Raw genomic sequence first — 21,230 nt, 5'->3', positions numbered from 1 at the left:
AGGTGGAGGATATGCAACTGAAACCACACATGATATTCAAACTACAATATCATGACTCATGAAAGAAACACTTTTATACTGTACCTTAAGTAATATATTATAATCATACAGTATATATATATGTATAAGCTTGCTGTGCTTGATCCACCTAGCCCCACTGTGGCTTCCTCTGAACCCTCTCCTCTCCTCTCCTCTCCTCTCCTCTCCTCTCCTCTCCTCTCCTCTCCTCTCCTCTCCTCTCCTCTCCTCTCCTCTCCTCTCCTCTCCTCTCCTCCTCTCAGCCCATACAGTATCTGACTAGGTAATGGATACTGTCATACTGTGTAAGCACCTCATCTACAGTACTTTCCCTAACAAGCGGTCTATCGAGACGTAGTATGCGAGGACTGTGTGTGTGTGTGTGTGTGTGTGTGTTTGTGGTGTGTGTGAGTGTGTATCCTGGTATTGGAATAGCAGCAGTATGTAGGTGAGTACAGCAAGCCTAAGCTCCTCTCTTCCTCCGCCTCAGTCTGACCACTCATTCTCCTCAGGCTCAGAGTCCTCGTCTGATTCGCTGTAGTCCACTGCGATGCGTCGGGACAGGATGGTGGCCACGTCGTTCCCCACCGGTTCCTTCTTTGCTTCCTGCTCACGCTGCTCTTGAACCTTCCTGAGCTGGATCCCTGAGGACACAACACAACGGTCATCTACTGATTACACTACAACCGTCAAAAGATACTTTCTCTACTGTAATGATATGTTACTAGTATAGTAGCTGGGCTATCTTTCCATGTACAGTAATGTAGACATATCATGCTGTATAATCCTGGCCCTTCCACCTAGTGAACCATAGGGTCTCACCTCTGCGGATGGCTGACAGCAGGTCGCTGCGTGCGTCGCTTATCGGGATGCCTAGCACCTTGCCCTTCCTTGGCAGTGTGCCCCCAGAGGGGTGCATGGCATGGGCTGGGGAAGGAGCGAATGTTGGCGGGCCACCAGGTGGGGGTGGAGGAGGGGCAACAGGGGGTCCCCCAGTGACAGGGTGGGATGGAGAGGGGAAGTAGCCGGCGGGTGGGGGTGGAGGGGGTGAGGGGCTGTAGGGGCGGGACAGGGCGGCCACATTGCCAGGGGCCAGGGTGGGGGGCCCTGCTGTGCTGTCGAAGGCCGTCTGGGCTGAGGGGATGAGGGGAGGAGGTGGGGGCGGGGCCGGAGGGATAAAGTGCTCTGGCATCTGGTGACCACTGTGGAACAATGACATAAAACCAACCAAGTCAGACAGGGCCTGTCCAGCACTACATCATTTACATTAGAATCAAATATATGCCTGTGGCATTTACTGTAGATAGAATGGGCTTTCAGACTTTAATTCAACTTAGATACAGTAGCAGAAACGTACTCAGAGAAGGAGAGATGAGAGGGGATATGAGACAAGAGACAAGAGGGGATATGAGAGGGGATATGAGACGAGAGACGAGAGGGGATATGAGAGGGGATATGAGAGGAGAGACAAGACGAGAGACGAGACGAGAGACAAGAGACGAGAGGGGATATGAGAGGAGAGACGAGACGAGAGATGACAGGAGATATGAGAGGAGAGACGAGAGGGGATATGAGACGAGAGATGAGACGAGAGACGAGAGGGGATATGAGAGGAGAGGAGAGACAAGAGGAGATATGAGAGGAGAGACGAAATATGAGAGGGGAGACAAGACGAAAGATGAGAGGGGAGACGAGACGAGAGATGAGAGGGGAGACGAGACGAAAGATGAGAGGGGAGACGAGACGAAAGATGAGAGGGGAGACGAGACGAAAGATGAGAGGGGAGACAAGACGAAAGATGAGAGGGGAGACGAGACGAGAGATGAGAGGGGTAGCCAGTTACACACCTAGCCTCTTTGGCAGCTGCAGGCCGGGGTCCGTTCAAGGAGGGGTCTGTGGGTGTGGGTCCGTGGTGGGACTGCACGCGGCCCAGGGAGTGCTGGCGGCCTTGGGCTGCAGCGGTGCCGGCGGCAGGGGGTCGGTAGGCCCGGTCCAGAGACTGGGTCTGGTTGGGGCCTGTCAGGTGCTCCTTCCCATCAGGACCCAAGACAGCTCCCTCTTGGGGTGGGTGGTTAGGGCTAGCAGGGTAGGACAGCTCATCAGACATACCAGACCTGGAACATTTAAACCACAGATAGAGGTTGATGAGGAGCAAGGGATCATCAAAGACTTTTAACATACACTTAAGTCTCATGCCAATGGAGGTCTTAAAGAATCGATGTGTCATCTAAAACCAAGGCGCCTAGTATTAAAACATCATAGTATTGCTGGAGTACAATTTACAATATTTTTACAAAAACTACATGGTAGTTCTTTAAAATTGCAGATTTGGGCACTTATAAGCAGCTAAATTGGAAAGCAGTGGCTGCACAGTAAATGACGTCAGAGCTCAGGCTCTATGCTTCACAGCGCTGTATGGATTTTGACTGACAGCTGTTCTGAACAAAAGAAGTTGACCCCATCCCTCCTGCTAATTGGGCAACTTTTGCAACATCTTTTGTTGTTTGAGTGAGGGAAATGCTGTAAATTAAGAGGACTCGATGTATTTTGAAAGATGAGACTAATAAATACCGTTTTGATGTCATACAAGCAAGCCAAACACCCGTGAGTCCAAATGTGCACTTCACATTTCCATATCATAAAACACATGTCATATACAGTGTCAAAGTTTATGATCACTATGATTGATGTACAGTTCCAAGATGACATGGTGTCATACCCTGGGTTGTTCTGAACAGAATGAGCCTGTTTGTCTATTGTGAAGGAAATTCGCTGTGGAACACGCACCTGAATGCACGCATGACTCCTTTCTATGCGCACCCAAATTACGCTCTGTTTCTCTGAATTGCCCTGTGAAAGCCTAGCACTGTAAGATTGTACTTATAACTTATCTAGACATGTTGGTAATAGAACAAGCTTGTCTCACTGCTTGATGTTCTCTAAATCAGACCCAGATTGCAATTTATAATGGGCCGTTTTTGGATTGCGTAAACAACAACAGTAATTGTGTGATGGCGGGGATGCAGGGATGTGTTCCAAAGAGAACTACAGGTGTTCTTGCTCTAGTTCCTCAACGGCACAGCTAGGAGAGCAACAAAAAGTACCTTATAGTTGAAGACCTTTTTCTTTGAGTCATAAAAGTGCATTGAAATGACTTAAGAACTGTCCACACTTTGGAGAGGTGTGTGGCCACTTGGAGACACCAGTTAGTCCTCTCACTCAAACCCTTGTCATTCTTTTCTCTTATGTTGCACCTACCCCACATTTTCCAGGAATAGTCTTATCATGTTACTGAATGTATCCAGATCATTTTCAGATTTCGTTATCAACAAATGCGGCGAAAAGTACAGTAAATGTAAAATGCACATAAAATCAACAGTGTAATGTTTGGATTCAGTCCTGTGTCAGGCGAACTGTTGTGTCCTCAACTTTGGTCATTGTTTTCCTCCATAATCTCCAAACTGTTCTCTTTCAATTGCTACCATGGTTATGCATTTCATATTTATTCTGTAAGAAACATTTCAATTTAGCCCTATCCATATAGGCCAATTCCCATCAGCGTAAAGGGTTAAGGAGCATGCAGGCTTTCAAACTTTTAGGTAGATGGCAGCAGAGAGCAGATTCCTTTGGTACATTTACATTTAGTAATGCACATATCACCATATTATACATCATAAAAAGTTCCTTGATTGATTGATTGGTTGATTGATTGATTGATTGGTTGGTTGATTGATTGATTGTTTCGGTGCATCCCTACTGACCTGTCTGGAGAGAGGGATCCCTCAGAGGACATGCCATGGTAGGGTGAAGGCGTGAGGCGGGTGTCTGGGCGGAACTCCTTGTCGTATGCCATCATGTTCCACTCCTGACGACGGTTCCGGGCCTTCCTCACCTTCTTCACCTCCCGGCTGGGGTCCTCCACCTGTTTCTGCTCCTAGAAGAGACAAACCTATAAGACTGGGGTCCTCCACCTGTTTCTGCTCCTAGAAGAGACAAACCTATACATTTATTTGATTTAACTTTGATTTAGTCAGGAGAAACCCATTGAGACCAAGGTCTCATTTTCAAAGGTGACCCGAGCACAGCAATACAACAATACAAAATGATCACTCAAAAAACTAGAAGTTACAACTTTCAACATTACAACCACAACAATCTCTTCATTCAATCAAAACAACTGCAACTATCATTCAACACATCTAATAATAGTCTTAAAGTGTTGTGGCGGTACCAGGGAACCTGCATTCTCAAAACAGGGCGTTCTGCAGGCTATTCCAAGAATGCGGGGCATTAAAACTGAAAGCGGATCTACCTAGATTGGTACGGACTAGTACGGACTAAAAGTATGTGGACACCTGCTCGTCGAACATCTCATTCCAAAAACATGGCCATTAAAATGGAGTTGGTACCCCCTTTGCTGCTATAACAGTCTCCACTCTTCTGGGAAGACTTTCCACTAGATGTTGGAACATTGCTGCGGGGACTTGCTTCCATTCAACCACAAGAGCATTAGTGAGGTCAGGCACTGATGTTGGGCGATTAGGCCTGACTCGCAGTCGGCATTCCAATTCATCCCAAAGGTGTTTGATGAGGTTGAGGTCATGGCTCTGTGCAGGCCAGTCATGTTCTTCCACACCGATCTCGACTAACCATTTCTGTATGGACCTTGCTTTGTGCATGGGGGCATTGTCATGCTGAAACAGAAAAGGGCCTTCCCCAAACTGTTGCCACAAAGTTGGAAGCACAAAATCATCTAGAATGTCATTGTATGCTGTAGCATTAAGATTTCCCTTCACTGGAACTAAGGGGCCTAGCCCGAACCATGAAAACAGCCCCAGACCATTATTCCTCCTCATTTTACATTTTAGTCATTTAGTAGACGCTCTTATCCAGAGCGACTTACAGTTAAGTGACTGCATACATTTTTTCATACTGGTCCCCGTGGGAATCGAACCCACAACCCTGGCGTGTAATTAATAACTTCACCATGCTCAAAGGGATATTCAATGACTGCTTTTTTTTTTAAACCCATCTACCAATAGGTGCCCTTCTTTGCAAGGCATTGGAAAACCTCCCTGGTCTTTAGGGTTGAATCTGTGTTTGAAATTCACTGCTCGACTAAGGGACCTTACAGATAATTGTATGTGCAGGGTACAGAGACGAGGTAGTCATGCAAAAATCATGTTAGGCACTATTATTATACACAGAGTGAGTCGATGCAAATTATTATGTGACTTGTTGAGCAAAACGTATTGACTCAAGACATTTCAGCTTTTAATTTTTTATTAATGTGTAAAAAATGTGAAAAATACATCATTCCACTTTGATATTATGGGGTATTGTGTGTAGGCCAGTGACGCAAAATCTAAATGTAATCCATTTTAAAGTCAGGCTCTAACACAACAGAATGTGTAAAAAGTATAAGGGTGGGAATACTTTCTGAAGGCGCTGTAGAACATGTAAGGGCTTATTTATTAATGTAATACATTTCAGTTCTGCCACAGCTCCTTCCACTGGTGGAGGAGTCACATCTTAGTTCTTAGTAAATAAATAGTAATGCTTCCTCTAATTAAGGGTGCTATTCAATCTGTATCGCGGAAATTCAGCGTTCCAGTTTGATTGAAATGTAAAGGCAAGTTTCCTGCGTTAGCGGAGACTGCATTCATGGTAAACGCTGCAGATGACGGCTCAATAGGAAATTATCTTTACATTTCTAGCACGCTAGTCGTAACGCTTTAGCGTTACAGATCGAATAGAGCCCCTTGTCAATTTAAGATATATATCTTAGTAGCGTTAGTAAGAGGTTTTGTTCATCTTGCTAAACACATAAGACAAGGCTATTCACTAACCATGTTTCCTCTCTTGCTCACTCCCTTAGCCCTCTTTCTCTCTTTCTATCTTTCTCTGATTCGATCTTTCTCTCGCTCTTTCTCTCTTTCTCTCTTTCCTTCCCCTGCTCTCCGTCTGTCTAAACACACGTCCACATCACCAGGCTTAGGAGGCTTTTGCACAGACAGTCTAAAAAGAGCAATGAGCTAATCCTGACAGGCCTGATGTCAAATGGTGGTGGGAAGGAGAGAGTGTCTGAGAGGGAAAAAACTGCCAACAGTCATAACAAGAGAGAGAGAGACAGAGACAGAGAGATACATAGAGAGAGAGAGGCTATGTGCACACTGCTCACAAAATGAGGTGGAAACTGAGCAGCACTTCCTAACCTCCTGCCAAATGTATGACCATATTAGAAACACATATTTCCCTCAGATTACAGAGATCCACAAAGAATTAGAAAACAAACCCAATTTTGATAAACTCCCTTATCTACTGAGTGAAATACCACAGTGTGCCATCACAGCAGCAAGATTTGTGACCTGTTGCCACAAGAAATGGGCAACCAGTGAAGAACATACACCATTTTAAATACAACCCATATTTATGTTTATTTATTTTGCCATTTGTACTTTAACTATTTGCACATTGTTACAACACTATATATAGACATAATATGACATTTGTATGTATTTATTCTTTTGGAACTTCTGAGTGTAATGTTTACTGTTAATATTTATTGTTTATTTCACTTTTGTTTACTATCTACTTCACTTGCTTTGGCAATGTTAACATATGTTTCCCATGCCAATAAAGCTCTTAAATTGAATTAGACTGAGAGAGAGAGAGAGAGAGTCAGAGAGAGAGAGAGAGAGAGAGAGAGAGAGAGAGAGAGAGAGAGAGAGAGAGAGAGAGAGAGAGAGAGAGAGAAAATGTGAGAGAGTAGTGATTCATCACAGACACACATAAAACACATGTGCACGCACACATACACACAAACTCACTCACCTTGTCACCCGCCTTCTGCCGCCTCTTCTCCTTCCGCTTGTTTTCTGTTGCTTGGATCATCTTCTCCTTCCACAGATTAAAGAAATAGGACGGGTCTGTGTAGAACTTCAGGCCATCCTTTTTGTCATCCCTGTATGACAACAACACATCCTGACCTGAGACACTGGCCTCGGCAATGCAATTGACACCTATACTTTACATTTTACATTTTAGTCATTTAGCAGACGCTCTTATCCAGAGCGACTTACAGTTAGTGAGTGCATACATTTTCATACTGGCCCCCCATGGGAAACGAACCCACAACCCTGGCGTTGCAAGCGCCATGCTCTACCAACTGAGCTACACAGGACTTTATATACTTTATAACTCTTATGTTATAATACACATAAATTGCACATCCCCAATGCTTAATTATGTACCTTGTACCTCAACGTAAAAGGATAAGTGCAATGACTAAAGTGGGGTTCAGTAAGTCGTAATGTGATTGGCTGAGGGCTGACCTGTAGGGGCTGAGGATGTTGAGGGGTGGAGGTTTGTCACAGCGATGGTACATCTCCATGACAGGGTTGAGGATGGAGTTCCTGGACACCACCTGCTGGTCTTGGATGGTGGAGCTCTTGAAGGCCTTCCTCATGTTGATGTCCTGCAGCGAAACTGGGACCAGAATGCCAAGGATCAACACAATGAATGAACACTACAACACTGACTCATTGGCAGCTATGAATGAAGTGCCATGGCAACCCAGGAAGTTTACAAGTGTGGAATGTTCAATAACATGAAAACAAACCACATTTATTAGTGGTGTACAGTGGCTTGCGAAAGTATTCACCCCCCTTGGCATTTCTTCAATTTTTTTGCCTTACAACCTAGAATTAAAATGGATTTTTGGGGAGTTTGTATCATTTGATTTACACAACATGCCTACCACTTTGAAGACGTGAAACAAACAAGAAATAAGACAAAAAACAGAAAACTTGAGCGTGCATAACTATTCACCCCCCCAGAGTCAAAATATTTGTAGAGCAATTACAGCTGCAAGTCTCTTGGGGTATGTCTCTATAAACTTGGCACATCTAGCCACTGGGATTTTTGCCCATTCTTCAAGGCAAAACTGCTCCAGCTCCTTCAAGTTGGATGGGTTCCGCTGGTGTACAGCAATCTTAAAGTCATACCACAGATTCTCAATTGGAGTGTTGCTTTAGCAGTATGCTTAGGGTCATTGTCCTGCTGGAAGATGAACCTCCGTCCCAGTCTCAAATCTCTGGAAGACTGAAACAGGTTAATCTCAAGAATTTCCCTGTATTTAGCGCCATCCATCATTCCTTCAATTCTGACCAGTTTCCCAGTCCTTGCAGATGAAAAACATCCCCACAGCCTGATGCTGTCACCACCATGGGGATGGTGTTCTCGGGGTGATGAAAGGTGTTGGGTTTGCACCAGACATAGCGTTTTCCTTGATGGCCAAAAAGCTCAATTTTAGTCTCATCTGACCAGAGTACCTTCTTCCATATGTTTGGGGAGTCTCCCACATGGCTTTTTGCGAACACCAAACGTGTTTGCTTATTTTTTTCTTTAAGCAATGGCTTTTTTCTGGCCACTCTTCCGTAAAGCCCAGCTCTGTGGAGTGTACGGCTTAAAGTGGTCCTATGGACAGATACTCCAATCTCCGCTGTGGAGCTTTGCAGCTCCTTCAGGGTTATCTTTTGTCTCTTTGTTGCCTCTTTGATTAATGCCCTCCTTGCCTGGTCCGTGAGTTTTGGTGGGCGGCCCTCTCTTGGCAGGTTTGTTGTGGTGCCATATTTGAATAATGGATTTAATGGTGCTCCGTGGGATGTTCAAAGTTTCAGATATTTTTTTATAACCCAACCCTGATCTGTACTTCTCCACAACTTTGCCCCTGACCTGTTTGGAGAGCTCCTTGGTCTTCATGGTGCCGCTTGCTTGGTGGTGCCCCTTGCTTAGTGGTGTTGCAGACTCTGGGGCCTTTCAGAACAGGTGTGTATATACTGACAGATGATGTGACACTTAGATTGCACACAGGTGGACTTTATTTAACTCATTATGTGACTTCTGAAGGTAATTGGTTGCACCAGATCTTATTTAGGAGCTTCATAGCAAAGTGGGTGAATACATATGCACGCACCACTTTTCCGTTATTTATTTTGTAGAATTTTTTGAACCAAGTTATTTTTTTCATTCCACTTTACCAATTTGGACTATTTTGTGTATGTCCATTACATGAAATACAAATAGAAATCCATTTAAATTACAGGTTGTAATGCAACAAAATAGGAAAAAACACCAAGGGGGATGAATACTTTTGCAAGGCACTGTATCAATGCTTCCTCTGAAATATAGGGTCAGGATTATAGTGAGCAGACTCTTCAGGATGCACATACAGTCTCCAGTGTATCCCAGCCTGTATAATGACAACCAGTGTATTGGTGATTGGAGCAGCAGTGAGTCTGGGACTCAGCTGTTGGGCCCTCAGCCCTGGTGAAGTCATAGCATTAAGCGTTATGCAACCGTGTGTTTTACTGCGCTAATTACCATGGTGCTCTTCATTTGATGCTCATTCACGCTCTCATACCATATGCTGTGCTGTACGTTGTCCTGGGAATGATCATGCTATAGCATGTTCTGTATGATGCTCAGCAGATAAATTACCCCTCTTACCCCCCAGATGTGAACCCTTCCCCCCGCTGCCACCACCTACCCTCCTCCACAGTGGAGTCCAGCTGGGTGACTTTGACAGCCAGCAGGTCCACTCTTTCCTGGAGGCTGTTCATTCTCATGTAGAAGCTGTTGGCCTCGTTGAAAAGCTCTCCAAAGATGTCCTCTGCATGTCGACCTGCATTCACAAATCACACACACCATGCATAGACATAGGGGACAGAGCAGGGCAGTGAGAATGTACCTTTAAAATAACCCATACAGTACATGTTAAAAAATACTGTCTGAAATAGTTTGGTTAAGATTTAATCTACAGTAAGAGGAGCCCCCATCCCATTTCCCTTCAGCAGTCAGTCAGTCAATCTGTTAGTCAGTCAGTCAGCAGCCAGCCAGTTAGTCAATCTGTTAGTCAGTCAGTCAGCAGCCAGTCAGTCAGTCAGTCAGCTAGTCAGGTAGTCAGTCAGGTAGTCCGTCAGCCAGTTAGTCAGTCAGTCTGCTAGTCAGTCAGTCAGTCAGTTAGTCAATCTGTTAGTCAATCAGTCAGCAGTCAGCCAGCAGTCAGTTAGTCAGTCAGTCAGAAGTCAGTCAGAAGTCAGCCAGTCACAGTCAGAAGTCAGCCAGTCAGTCAGTCAGCCAGTCAGCAGTCAGTATGTCAATCAGTCAGCCAGCCAGTCAGTCAATCAGCAGCCAGTCAGCAGTCAGTATGTCAGTTAGTCAGTCAGCAGTAAGTCAGTCAGTTAGTCAGTCAGCAGTCAGTCAGTCAGTCAGCAGTCAGCCAATCAGTCAACCAGTCAGTCAGCAGCCAGTCAGCAGTCAGTCAGTTAGTCAGCCAGTCAGTTAGCAGTCAGTCGTGTAAGCAGATAGTCAGTCAGCAGTCACTCAGTCAGTCAGCAGTCAGTCAGTCATTTAGTCAGTCAGTCAGTCAGTCAGTCAGTCAGGTGTGTAGACTTACTCAGGCCCCCCAGCTGTTTGATGATGGCTGCCAGGGTGCTGTTAGTGACACACTCCAGCTCGCTGGTGACCCCGTCCGGCACGGCTCCACGGCACAGGTGCCTGGGCTCGATGCATCTTTTAACCAGCGGCATGGCGACTGCGCCCTACACACACTCACACACTCACCTACAGAGAGCCAGGGAGGAAGGGTTAAAAAACACTCCAATTAGCACATTCATTACAGCTATAAAACAATACAACGTAGTCTTCAGTGGAGCAATCTATAATGAACAAAAATATAAACGCAACATGTAAAGTGTTGGTCCCAAGTTTCATGAGCTGAAATATAAGATCCCTGAAATTTTCCATACACACAAAAAGATCATTTCTCTTAAATTTTGTGCACAAAGTTGTTTACATCCCTGATAGTGAGCATTTCTCCTTTGCCAAGATAATCCATCCACCTGACAGGTGTGGCATATCAAGAAGCTGATTAAACAGCATGATAATTACACAGGTGCACCCTGTGCTGGGGACAACAAAAGGCCACTCTAAAATGTGCAGTTTTGTCACACAACACAATGCCACAGATGTCTCAAGTTTTGAGGGTGCGTGAAATTGGCATGCTGACTGCAGGAATGTCCACCAGAGCTGTTGCCAGATACATTTCTCTACCATAAGCCCCCTCCAACGTCGTTTTAGAGAATTTGGCAGTACGTCCAACCGGCCTCACAACCGCAGACCACGTGTAACCATGCCAACCCAGTACCTCCACATTCGGCTTCTTCACCTGCGGGATCGTCTAAAACCAGCCACCCGGACAGCTGATGAAACTGAGGAGTATTTCTGTCTGTAATAAAGCCCTTTTGTGGGGAAAAACTCATTCTGATTAGCTGGGCCTGCCTCCCCAGTGGTTGGGCCTATGGCTGCACCCCTGCCCAGTCATGTGAAATCCATAGATTAGGGCCTAATTTATTTATTTCCATTGGCTGATTTCCTTCTATGAACTGTAACTCAGCAAAATTGTTGAAATTGTTGCATGTTGCCTTTATATCTTTGTTCAGTATATATTGATGTTGTGTGACACGTCAATTAGAGGCACTGAATAAAGAAAGAGTCAATAGACGGAGAGACGCAATAGTGACCATGTAATCAACCAACAGAGAGAAATCACAACATCTACAGCATTTAACAGTTGTTTTTTTTTTACATAAAATGGTGCTCATAATATGAACTCATAATAGAAGGTATGCAGGACAAAGACCTAGTACTGTCCAAGACAAGAGGTTGAGGTTAAAACGCATTGATAAAAGGTAAAACTACATTATTGTGATTATAATAGTAGCGTTTGAAAGTAAGGCAAAGACAATCAGAGGACACCTTGAAATGAGGATTGAAAGGTCGGGTGGTACAGACTAGAGAACCAATGAAATGTGAGGACAGTATCATGGCCTATTGCACCATGGGTGGGTGTCTATGACAGTGTGTGTCTGTGGGTAGGAACTCTTTGCTCAACCTATCAGGCTAATGGGTAGTGACCATCTACGTCACATGTGTCAAACTCATTCCACAGAGGGCCGAGTGTCTGCGGGTTTTCGCTCCACCCTTGTACTTGATTGATGAATTAAGGTCACTAATTAGTAAGGAACTCCCCTCACCTGGTTGTCTAGGTCTTAATTGAAAGGAAAAACCAAAAACCCGCAGACACTCGGCCCTCTGTGGAATGAGTTTGACACCCCTGATCTACGTTAACCGGACTCTCTCCCCACACAGACCTAATGCAGGCTGGCATGTCTTTACACAACCGCCTGCCATTCTTTTATACAGTACGACCCACTGCCTACTGCTCAGCATGTCCCTATAGTGGAGAGACAATAGAGGAGAGCTTTCTTCCTCTGGCCCTCTTCCCTCTCTCAGAATGTTCTCCCTCCTACACTCTTTAAAAAAAAAGGTGCTATCTAGAACCTAAAAGGGTTCTTTGGCTGTCCCCATAGGATAACACTCGCGGCCATTCTCATGATGTGTCAATACTGTCACAATGTATAAAATCAACATTTAAAGCATAGTTATTGGACAATTGCTCTTTTGGATGGCAATTTATGAGAATTCAGTGTTGGAAAATTACACTTTTTAATTTCCCTGCTGTAACACAGTATATCGGGAGATATATCGGTAAGTTTTGTCCTTCCCAAAAAATATTGGTTGGGCTTAGAGTACCTCTGTACTCTAAATATATACAGTATATACTTAGAGGAAGGCCCTCAAAATTGTCAAAGTCTCCAGCCACCCTAGTCATAGACTGTTCTCTCTGCTACCGCACGGCAAGCGGTACCGGAGTGCCAAGTCTAGGTCCAAAATACTTCTCAACAGCTTCTACCCCCAAGCCATAAGACTCCTGAACAGCTAATCATGGCTACCCGGACTATTTGCACCCCACCCCCTCTTTTACACTGCTGCTACTCTGTTTATTATCTATGCATAGTCACTTTAACTCTACCCACAAGTACATATTACCTCAATTACCTCAACTATCCGGTGCCCCCGCACATTGACTCTGCACCGGTACCCCCCTGTATATATAGCCTCCCTACTGTTACTTTATTTTACTTCTGCTCTTTTTTTCTCAACACTTTTTTGTTGTTTTATTCTACTTTTTTATTAAAAAGAAATGCACTGTTGGTTAAGGGCTGTAAGTAAGCATTTCACTGTAATGTCTGCACCTGTTGTATTCAGCGCATGTGGCCAATACAATTTGATTTGATTTGATTTGATTTATAGAAATAAGGCTATTCTGTTCAATGTCAATGGAAGACTGATTATGAAATTCTTAGTTGATCCATATTGAGCTTCAAAATCTTGTCTATTCTGTGATCATATTCAAATGTCTTGCATTGGGCCTGGGGGGCGTTGTGAGTAGTGGAGATGAGAACAAACAGCAAGGAGCTCTATTACATCAGAGCTACAGTCTAGGGCCATCACCATGGCAACCTCGCAGGGCCTTCCCTTATGCTCTGCTGGCCATTGCAATGTGATGAGGAACAGGAAGTACAGTTAAGGGGAAATAGAACAACGCAATTGTACACATACCGTATATATTGAAACATAGGACCAGAATAACAAAGAACATTATCATTCTTCCTACATCAGCATATCATAAAATGTCAGGCTTTGGAAAACTAAATGCACAGAAACTGTAAATGACTTGGTAACAGGAAATACATTTATTTCCATGACATAATCAAAAAGTAATTTTCAACTGACCAATGTAGATAGTTTCAAATACATGCAACTTAAAAGTTACAGATCACAGAATTTTGATTTGAAATCTTTTGGCCACCTTACCTTGAGGGAATATTATTTGAGTAAAAAAATGATGTTCCTATGATAGAGAAGATAAACAAAACCTTGCAGAGAGCATATGCAACTGACAATCTCTTAGAAAAAATATAAACTATTGGAATAAAGACTTAAAAAGAATTGATGTTGGCACAAGATGGAGGGAAAGTTGAAGCATAACTAACGAAATTACAGTTAACGAAAATGTCCAGTATAAGCTTATGTATAGCATTTATTATACAAGAGACAAAATTCACAAATTCTACAGCAGACATGTGTAAAACGCATAATAACTCAATAATCCCTGCTTTCTGGGATTGCTATAAAGTCCGGAAGTTGTGGGCGGAGCTAGAAAGTTGGCTGTCAGAAGTATTACAATGGAAACTTACTTTTAATCCGTCTGTCTGCGTATTTCAAGACATGGCATAAGAGAGTGTAGTGAGATACCCAATGGGCTGGACGATTCTCTTCTCATCACACATGTTGAAAAAACGTATACTAAAAACTTGGAAATCAATCAATCCGCCATCATTAACACAATGGATAAATCTATAGATTTATTATTGAAATATTGAAATTGCGTGGGCTACGGAGAGAAACAAAATGGTGCAGTTTCAGGCCATGTGGCGGAGAGTGATGTAGGAGCTGGAGATGGGGGTGTGTGCTAGTGGGACTTGGCAGGTGTGATGTTGTTGATGTTTGTATGATGTTGTCTTTTGTATGTGCATATTTTGTATTGTTTATAAAAGAAAAAGAACATCTTAAGAAAAAAAAGAAATATCAGGCTTTAAGTCAATGTATCCTATTTAAAAGAAATGAGACGAGATGTTCCCCAAGGCTACAGAGTCCTTTTTGCAGCTGTCAGAATTCCTATGAATTGGCACAGTGAAATAACTAAACATGCGTAAACAACCTCAAGGGGAACCTCTAGCTGGGAAGCTGGGGCAGTGCACGTGACTGTGCAGCCTCTCACACTGAGAAAGGCCCATACTCTGGGCCTTATAACATGTCTGCCCTGCAGCTCCACTCTGCGTAAATCTTGAGTAGTTGAATAGTCGAAAGTGCAGTTGATTTTGAGAATGCATTCTTTTTCATTTTTTATTTAACCTTTATTTAACTAGGCAAGTCAGTTATATAGTTAAATAGTATTATCCCAGTTTACCTATTTGCTTATGGTCTTGCCTACGCCTAGCGAACAGTTTTTGAAATTATATGAGAAAAAAATATTCAATTTTATTTGGAACGGCAAGCCAGACAAAATTAAAAGGGCATATTTATATAATGAATATGAATTTGGAGGACAGAAATTATTAAATATTAAAGCATTAGACCTATCACTAAAAGCTTCAGTCATACAAAAGTTATACTTAAACCCGAACTGGTTCTCAAGCAAATTAGTAAGATTGTCTCACCCAATGTTCAAGAAAGGCCTTTTTCCCTTTATTCAGATTACAACAACTCATTTGCAGTTATTTGAAAAGGAAATAATCTCCCAAATATCACTATTTCTAAAACAAGCCATAGAAAGTTGGTTGCAATTTCAATTTAATCCTCCAGAAACGACAGAACAAATAATGTAACAAACATTGTGGTTAAATTCAAATATACTAATTGACAAAAAAACTTTATTTTTTGACAGAATGTTTAAAAAAGGTATAATCTTCGTAAATGATATCATCGGTAGGACTGGTGGAGTTATGTCGCACATGCAGCTAACAAAAACATATGGAAATGTCTGCTCTACCCAAAATTAGAACCAAATAATTGCAGCCTTACCGCAAAAGTGGAAGAGGAAAGTGGAAGGGGGAGAAAGTAAGGAACTTGTCTGTCGGCCTTGCATTAAAGAACATAATTGGTTAAGTAAAACTGTGATAAATAAAAAAGTATATCAGTTTCATTTAAGGACCAAAGGATTGACAGCCGTCCCATATAGATCGCAAAATAGTTGGGAAGAGATCTTTGACGTACCGATCCCATGGCATAGTGTTTATGAACTGACACGCAAAACGACACCGGATTCAAAAATTAGAATCTTTCTATTTAAATTATTATATAAAATTCTTGCTACCAATATAATGTTATTTATATGGGGGATACAATCTTCCCAGCTCTGCAGATTTTGCTGTGAAGAGACAGAATCATTAGATCATTTGTTTTGGTTCTGTCCATTTGTAGCTTGTTTTTGGACACAGGTCCGGGAATGGCTAAAGGATTGCAATATTTACCTGGAGCTAACCTTGCAGATAGCATTACTGGGTGATCTGAAAAGTCATAGTCAATCAATCAATAATATAATAATACTTTTAGCAAAAATGTTTATTTTTAATTCACAATCTGTAGAAGCAATGAGAATAGAAAGGTTCAGAACTTTTGTAAAACATCACAGTACGGTTGAAATATATATGGCAAATAGAAATCCTATATGGATGGTGTTAAGAGATAGATGGGAGGTATTGAATAGAGTTGAAGGATGGGACTAATAACAAATAACAACAAATAATAACAAAGATAGCTAATAATGTAAGCATACTGTGTCCATAATAAGTATATAGGTTGTATGTTGGGAGCTTTTGGGAAAGAGCACAGTTAGAAAGATATGGCATATAGAAGCAAACCGGATGGACATCATGAAAATGATCGGAGAGGTTGAGAGTAGAAGAAGTTCAGGAGCAAAAAAAAAAAAAAAAAAGGATATATATATAATATAATTATTGTAAAATTAACTCTGTCCATAAGGTGTAGATAGTAGGTATAGATCGGAAGTAGAGGCCTGGGCATTGTTGTTCACTAATTTACTCCAAGTAGGGAAAGGATGGCGGGGTTGAAAAGTAATAAAGGGGAGTATATATATAAAAAACATGGGGGATTGGAAGTGATGCAGACAATTACATTGATAGAAGATACAATCTATCTGCAATATTAAGCTGATCCACCCCCAAAAAAAAAAATGAAAAAAAAAAAAATATTTGACTAAAATATAATACAAATATTAAAATAAACAAATAAAATAGGCAAGTCAGTTAAGGACTAATTCTTATTTACAATGATGGCCTCCCCCCAGCCAAACCCTCCCCTAACCCGGACGATGCTGGGCCAATTGTGCGCCGCCCTATGGGACTCCCGATCATAGCCGGTTGTGATACAGCCCGGGATTGAACCTGGGTCTGTAGTGACGCCTCTAGCACTGCGATGCAGTGCCTTAGACCGCTGCGCCACTCGGTCCCCTGAGTGGTGAATGCTTTCAGCTTCAGAAGGGTTCAGACAGGAGCATAAAACATTTCATACTTCTTCACTATTATGGAGAAAACTAATGTCAGATACTCACAGATGCAACTTGTGAGAGGATCAACTTGATTTGAAGCCTACTTTGTAATTAGGGCTTGCATTTAGAGCAAGCTAACAGGAATCCTGCCGCTCACTATTTTGCACTACAACAATGAGCATGCTAAGTAGCAGCTGAGTAAACAAATCCAAAGCTATGGGTTACAGAGTCTCTGCAGCCATAGTCATCTTTCTGTATCCTTAAGAAGAAAGATACATTTACTATCGGGGTGAACTATCCCGTTAAATCATTTATACAGTTGAAGTCGGAGGTTTACATACACCTTAGCCAAATACATTTAAACTCAGTTTTTCAAAATTCCCTCTCTTAGGTCAGTTAGGATCACCACTTTATTTTAAGAATGTGAAATGTCAGAATAATAGTAGAGAGAATGATTTATTTCAGCTTTTATTTCTTTCATCACATTCCCAGTGGGTCAGTTGTGGGTCAGAAGTTTACATACCCTCAATTAGTATTTGATAGTGTTGCCTTTAAATTGTTTAACTTGGGTCAAACGTTTCGGGTAGCCTTCCACAAGCTTCCCACAATAAGTTGGGTGAATTTGGGCCCATTCCTCCTGACAGAGCTGGTGTAACTGAATCAGATTTGTAGGCCTCCTTGCTCGCACACGCTTTTTCAGTTCTGCCCACAAATGTTCTATAGGATTGAGGTCAGGGCTTTGTGATGGCCACTCCAATACCTTGACTTTGTTGTCCTTAAGCCATTTTGCCACAACTTTGGAAGTATGCTTGGGGTCATTGTCCATTTGGAAGACCCATTTGCGACCAAGCTTTAACTTCCTGACTGATGTCTTGAGATGTTGCTTCAATATATCCACATAAATGTCCTTCCTCATGATGCCATCTATTTTGTGAAGTGCACCAGTTCCTCCTGCAGCAAAGCACCCCCACAGCATGATGCTGCAACCCCCGTGCTTCATGGTTGGGATGGTGTTCTTTGGCTTGCAAGACACCCCCTTTTTCCTCCAAACATTACGACGGTCATTATGGCCAAACAGTTCTATTTTTTTTTCATCAGACCAGAGGACATTTCTCCAGAAAATATGTTATTTGTCCCCATGTGCAGTTGCAAACCGTAGTCTGGCTTTTTATGGCGGTTTTGGAGCAGTGGCTTCTTCCTTGCTGAGCGGCCTTTCAGGTTATGTTGATATAGGACTCGTTTTACTGTGGATATAGATACTTTTGTACCTATTTCCTCCAGCATCTTCACAAGGTCCTTTGCTGTTGTCCTGGGATTGATTTGCACTTTTCGCACCAAAGTACGTTCATCTCTAGGAGACAGAATGCGTCTCCTTCCTGAGCGGTATGATGGCTGCGTGGTCCCATGGTGTTTACACTTGCGTACTATTGTTTGTACAGATGAACGTGGTACCTTCAGGCGTTTGGAAATTGCTCCCAAGGATGAACCAGAGTTGTGGAGGTGTACAATTTGTTTTCTGAGGTCTTGGCTGATTTCTTTTGATTTTCCCATGATGTCAAGCAAAGAGGCACTGAGTTTGAAGGTAGGCACTGAGTTTGAAGGTAGGCCTTGAAATACATCCACAGGTAAACCTCTAATTGACTCAAATTATGTCAATTAGCCTATCAGAAGCTTCTAATGCCATGACATAATTTTCTGGAATTTTCCAAGCTGTTTAAAGGCACAGTCAACTTAGTGTATGTAAACTTTTGACCCACTGGAATTGTGATACAGTGAATTATAAGTGAAATAATCTGTCTGTAAACAATTGTTGGAAAAATTACTTGTGTCATGCACAAAGTAGATGTCCTAACCGATTTGCCAAAACTATAGTTTGTTAACAAGAAATTTGAAACCAAGTTTTAATGACTCCAACCTAAGTGTATGTAAACTTCCGAGTTCAACTGTACATGACTCCTAGTGCTGAGACCACCGAGACCTCACCTCCTAAATATTATGCTTATTTATGTCCTGACACACTACAGCTTATTGTTCAAATATGAATGAGTAAACTTTGTTCTCCTTTGTTAGTTCTTCATGAATGATCACTTTCACACCAAACACTGCCGTCCTCTCAAGAATCTATTGGCCTCCAGTATGTTGCTGGCATCTGCTAACCACTACAGTCTCTTCCACATTTTCTCCATCGCTCACAATGTCTCTTTGTTGTTGGAGTTTCTCACTATTCAAACTAAGAGAGGCTCTAAACATCTAGCTAAATGCTACCATTGATCCTAAAACGTCAAGTTGGGTGACTTTTCTCTCACCTCTAATTCTTGTCTCCTTTACTGTAGTCTGTATAGCATGCCGCCACAGACTCCACAGCCGCCACAGCCGCCACAGACTCCACAGCCTCCACAGCCTCCACAGCCCGGATTTAACAGTCATGGGAAGAAAATGGATTAATGAGTGGAAACCATAGCAACGCTTCCACCATGCTGTTAGCATGACATTGGCTCCAGGCTCACTTTTACATAATCTACAGTGTGTTCAGAACAAGACAGTAGAAATCAATGATCTACTGCATTCCTCCCATCACATACCTGGCAGTTCAATCAGAGTCACCACACAGAGAGTGAATCTATTTAAACGAAGTAAGAGCAATGAGCATTATGTAAAAATCAGCACAGTTATGAGTAAAATATACAATCACAGCACCCCACATTACAGGTTCCTCCTGCTCCTAAAAAAGGATACCTGAAATAACTTCATTCATTACAACTGTCAAAGTTTCCTGGGGCGGCAGGTAGCTTAGTGGTTAAGAGCGTTGTGCCAGTAACTGAAAGGTCGCTGGTTCTAATCACCGTGCTGACTAGGTGAAAAATATGTTGATGTGCCCTTGAGCAAGGCACTTAACCCTAATTGCTCCTGTGTAATAACAATGTAATTACTGTAGTATTCAAATGTTACACAGTATTCTAGTTTAGTAGGCCTAATGTATTCTTAACTGCTTAGTAATAGATCCATGAGCAGACATGTGGTTCTAATCCTGCAGCACCATGCAGGCACAGATTGCTTTTTCAAAAATATCCATGACTTCATTAGTAGTCATCTTTGATTGGACATGACTGACTCGAAGAAAAATAATGACATTAGTGAATTCATGCAGTTGGACTGATGATTACGTCATCATACATCCGACCGTTGCTGCTTCTGCACGTGCATGTGATTTGTAAAGCAAAAGGAACAGGTGCTCGCAACTACAGGGCTACAGCAGCAGATAACCAGGCAGTGTTCAAGTACAGCTGAAAATCTAATAAGCGTGAACGTGAATAGGAAAACCAATATATTGATTGGTTAGAATTGAACAGGATGGATAGGATAGGGTGTCTTGATTGCATTTTGAGTGGTGAGAGCGTCAACCTATGACACTATACCGAGGCACCATATCTGTCACACAAAAATATGTTCCACATGCAAGCATTTCTTCTATTGTAAAATTATAATAAATAGAACTGTTCTGGTTTAGTATTTTTCCACACAAAAACATTGTAGAATTGGAAATACTTATTGTGCAATATAGAATAATGTAGTCAATTCTAGTGATCTAAAAATTGTAAAATGGTACATAAATCTACTTACCACTGGTTGTTTTTCTTAACCTTTTTTTTTACCTCCTCTCTTTGGCTGTATGATTTAGCAGCTATTTAGACATCAGGCATGGAATAGATCGGAGGCATTGCTGCGCGCTACCATCATTACCGATGCATTGTCGACGTGAAGGGAATGGAGGAAGATGCTGAAATCTGGATTCCCTATGCCTGCATGTGTGTTTCCTTGGCAGCGTCGGGTTTCCTCGACGAACGCTCTGCAGCAACGAAACCACGGCGCATGCGTGTATTGGCTCACATAGACCACCACCCTCTGTTTCAAAGATGCTCAGAACCCACAGAACCGAAAACCCAATTTAGGACACAAAAATGACACCCCAAAAGATAAAAAGCAGACGCATGAATAGAATGACCTAGCATCTTCATCCAATATGCATAGGCCAGTCTATGTGATAATCGCGTGTTTCCATGCGTTAGGGTGAGGGGCAGTACCGTGCATAGCGCGCTATGCTGTGGGAAAAGGAGCGGAATACAAGGGGCTCTCATTGTTGGGATGAGAACTCTGTGCGTGTGTCCGCGCGTGT

The 21,230-nt window shown here is 42.5% G+C and overlaps 1 protein-coding gene across 1 annotated transcript; it reads right to left on the bottom strand.

Moving 5' to 3' along the window:
* Positions 1 to 225: 225 nt before the first annotated feature.
* Positions 226 to 21,143, bottom strand: LOC121542122 (wiskott-Aldrich syndrome protein family member 3). Its single transcript, XM_041851598.2, has 10 exons — positions 20,678 to 21,143; positions 19,363 to 19,457; positions 10,478 to 10,644; positions 9,569 to 9,703; positions 7,353 to 7,506; positions 6,853 to 6,982; positions 3,780 to 3,952; positions 1,866 to 2,132; positions 841 to 1,220; positions 226 to 662 (listed from the first exon to the last, which is right to left on the bottom strand). Exons 3-10 carry the CDS (start codon positions 10,608 to 10,610, stop codon positions 505 to 507), a joined length of 1,530 nt encoding a protein of 509 aa, XP_041707532.1. The 5' UTR covers positions 10,611 to 10,644; positions 19,363 to 19,457; positions 20,678 to 21,143; the 3' UTR covers positions 226 to 504.
* Positions 21,144 to 21,230: the final 87 nt, after the last annotated feature.

The sequence above is a fragment of the Coregonus clupeaformis genome, chromosome 27 (genome assembly GCF_020615455.1).
Source record: "Coregonus clupeaformis isolate EN_2021a chromosome 27, ASM2061545v1, whole genome shotgun sequence".
In the NCBI taxonomy this organism is placed as follows: domain Eukaryota; kingdom Metazoa; phylum Chordata; class Actinopteri; order Salmoniformes; family Salmonidae; genus Coregonus; species Coregonus clupeaformis.
The sequence above is the reverse complement of the archived record's forward strand: the minus strand, read 5'-3'. Positions and strand labels throughout refer to the sequence as shown.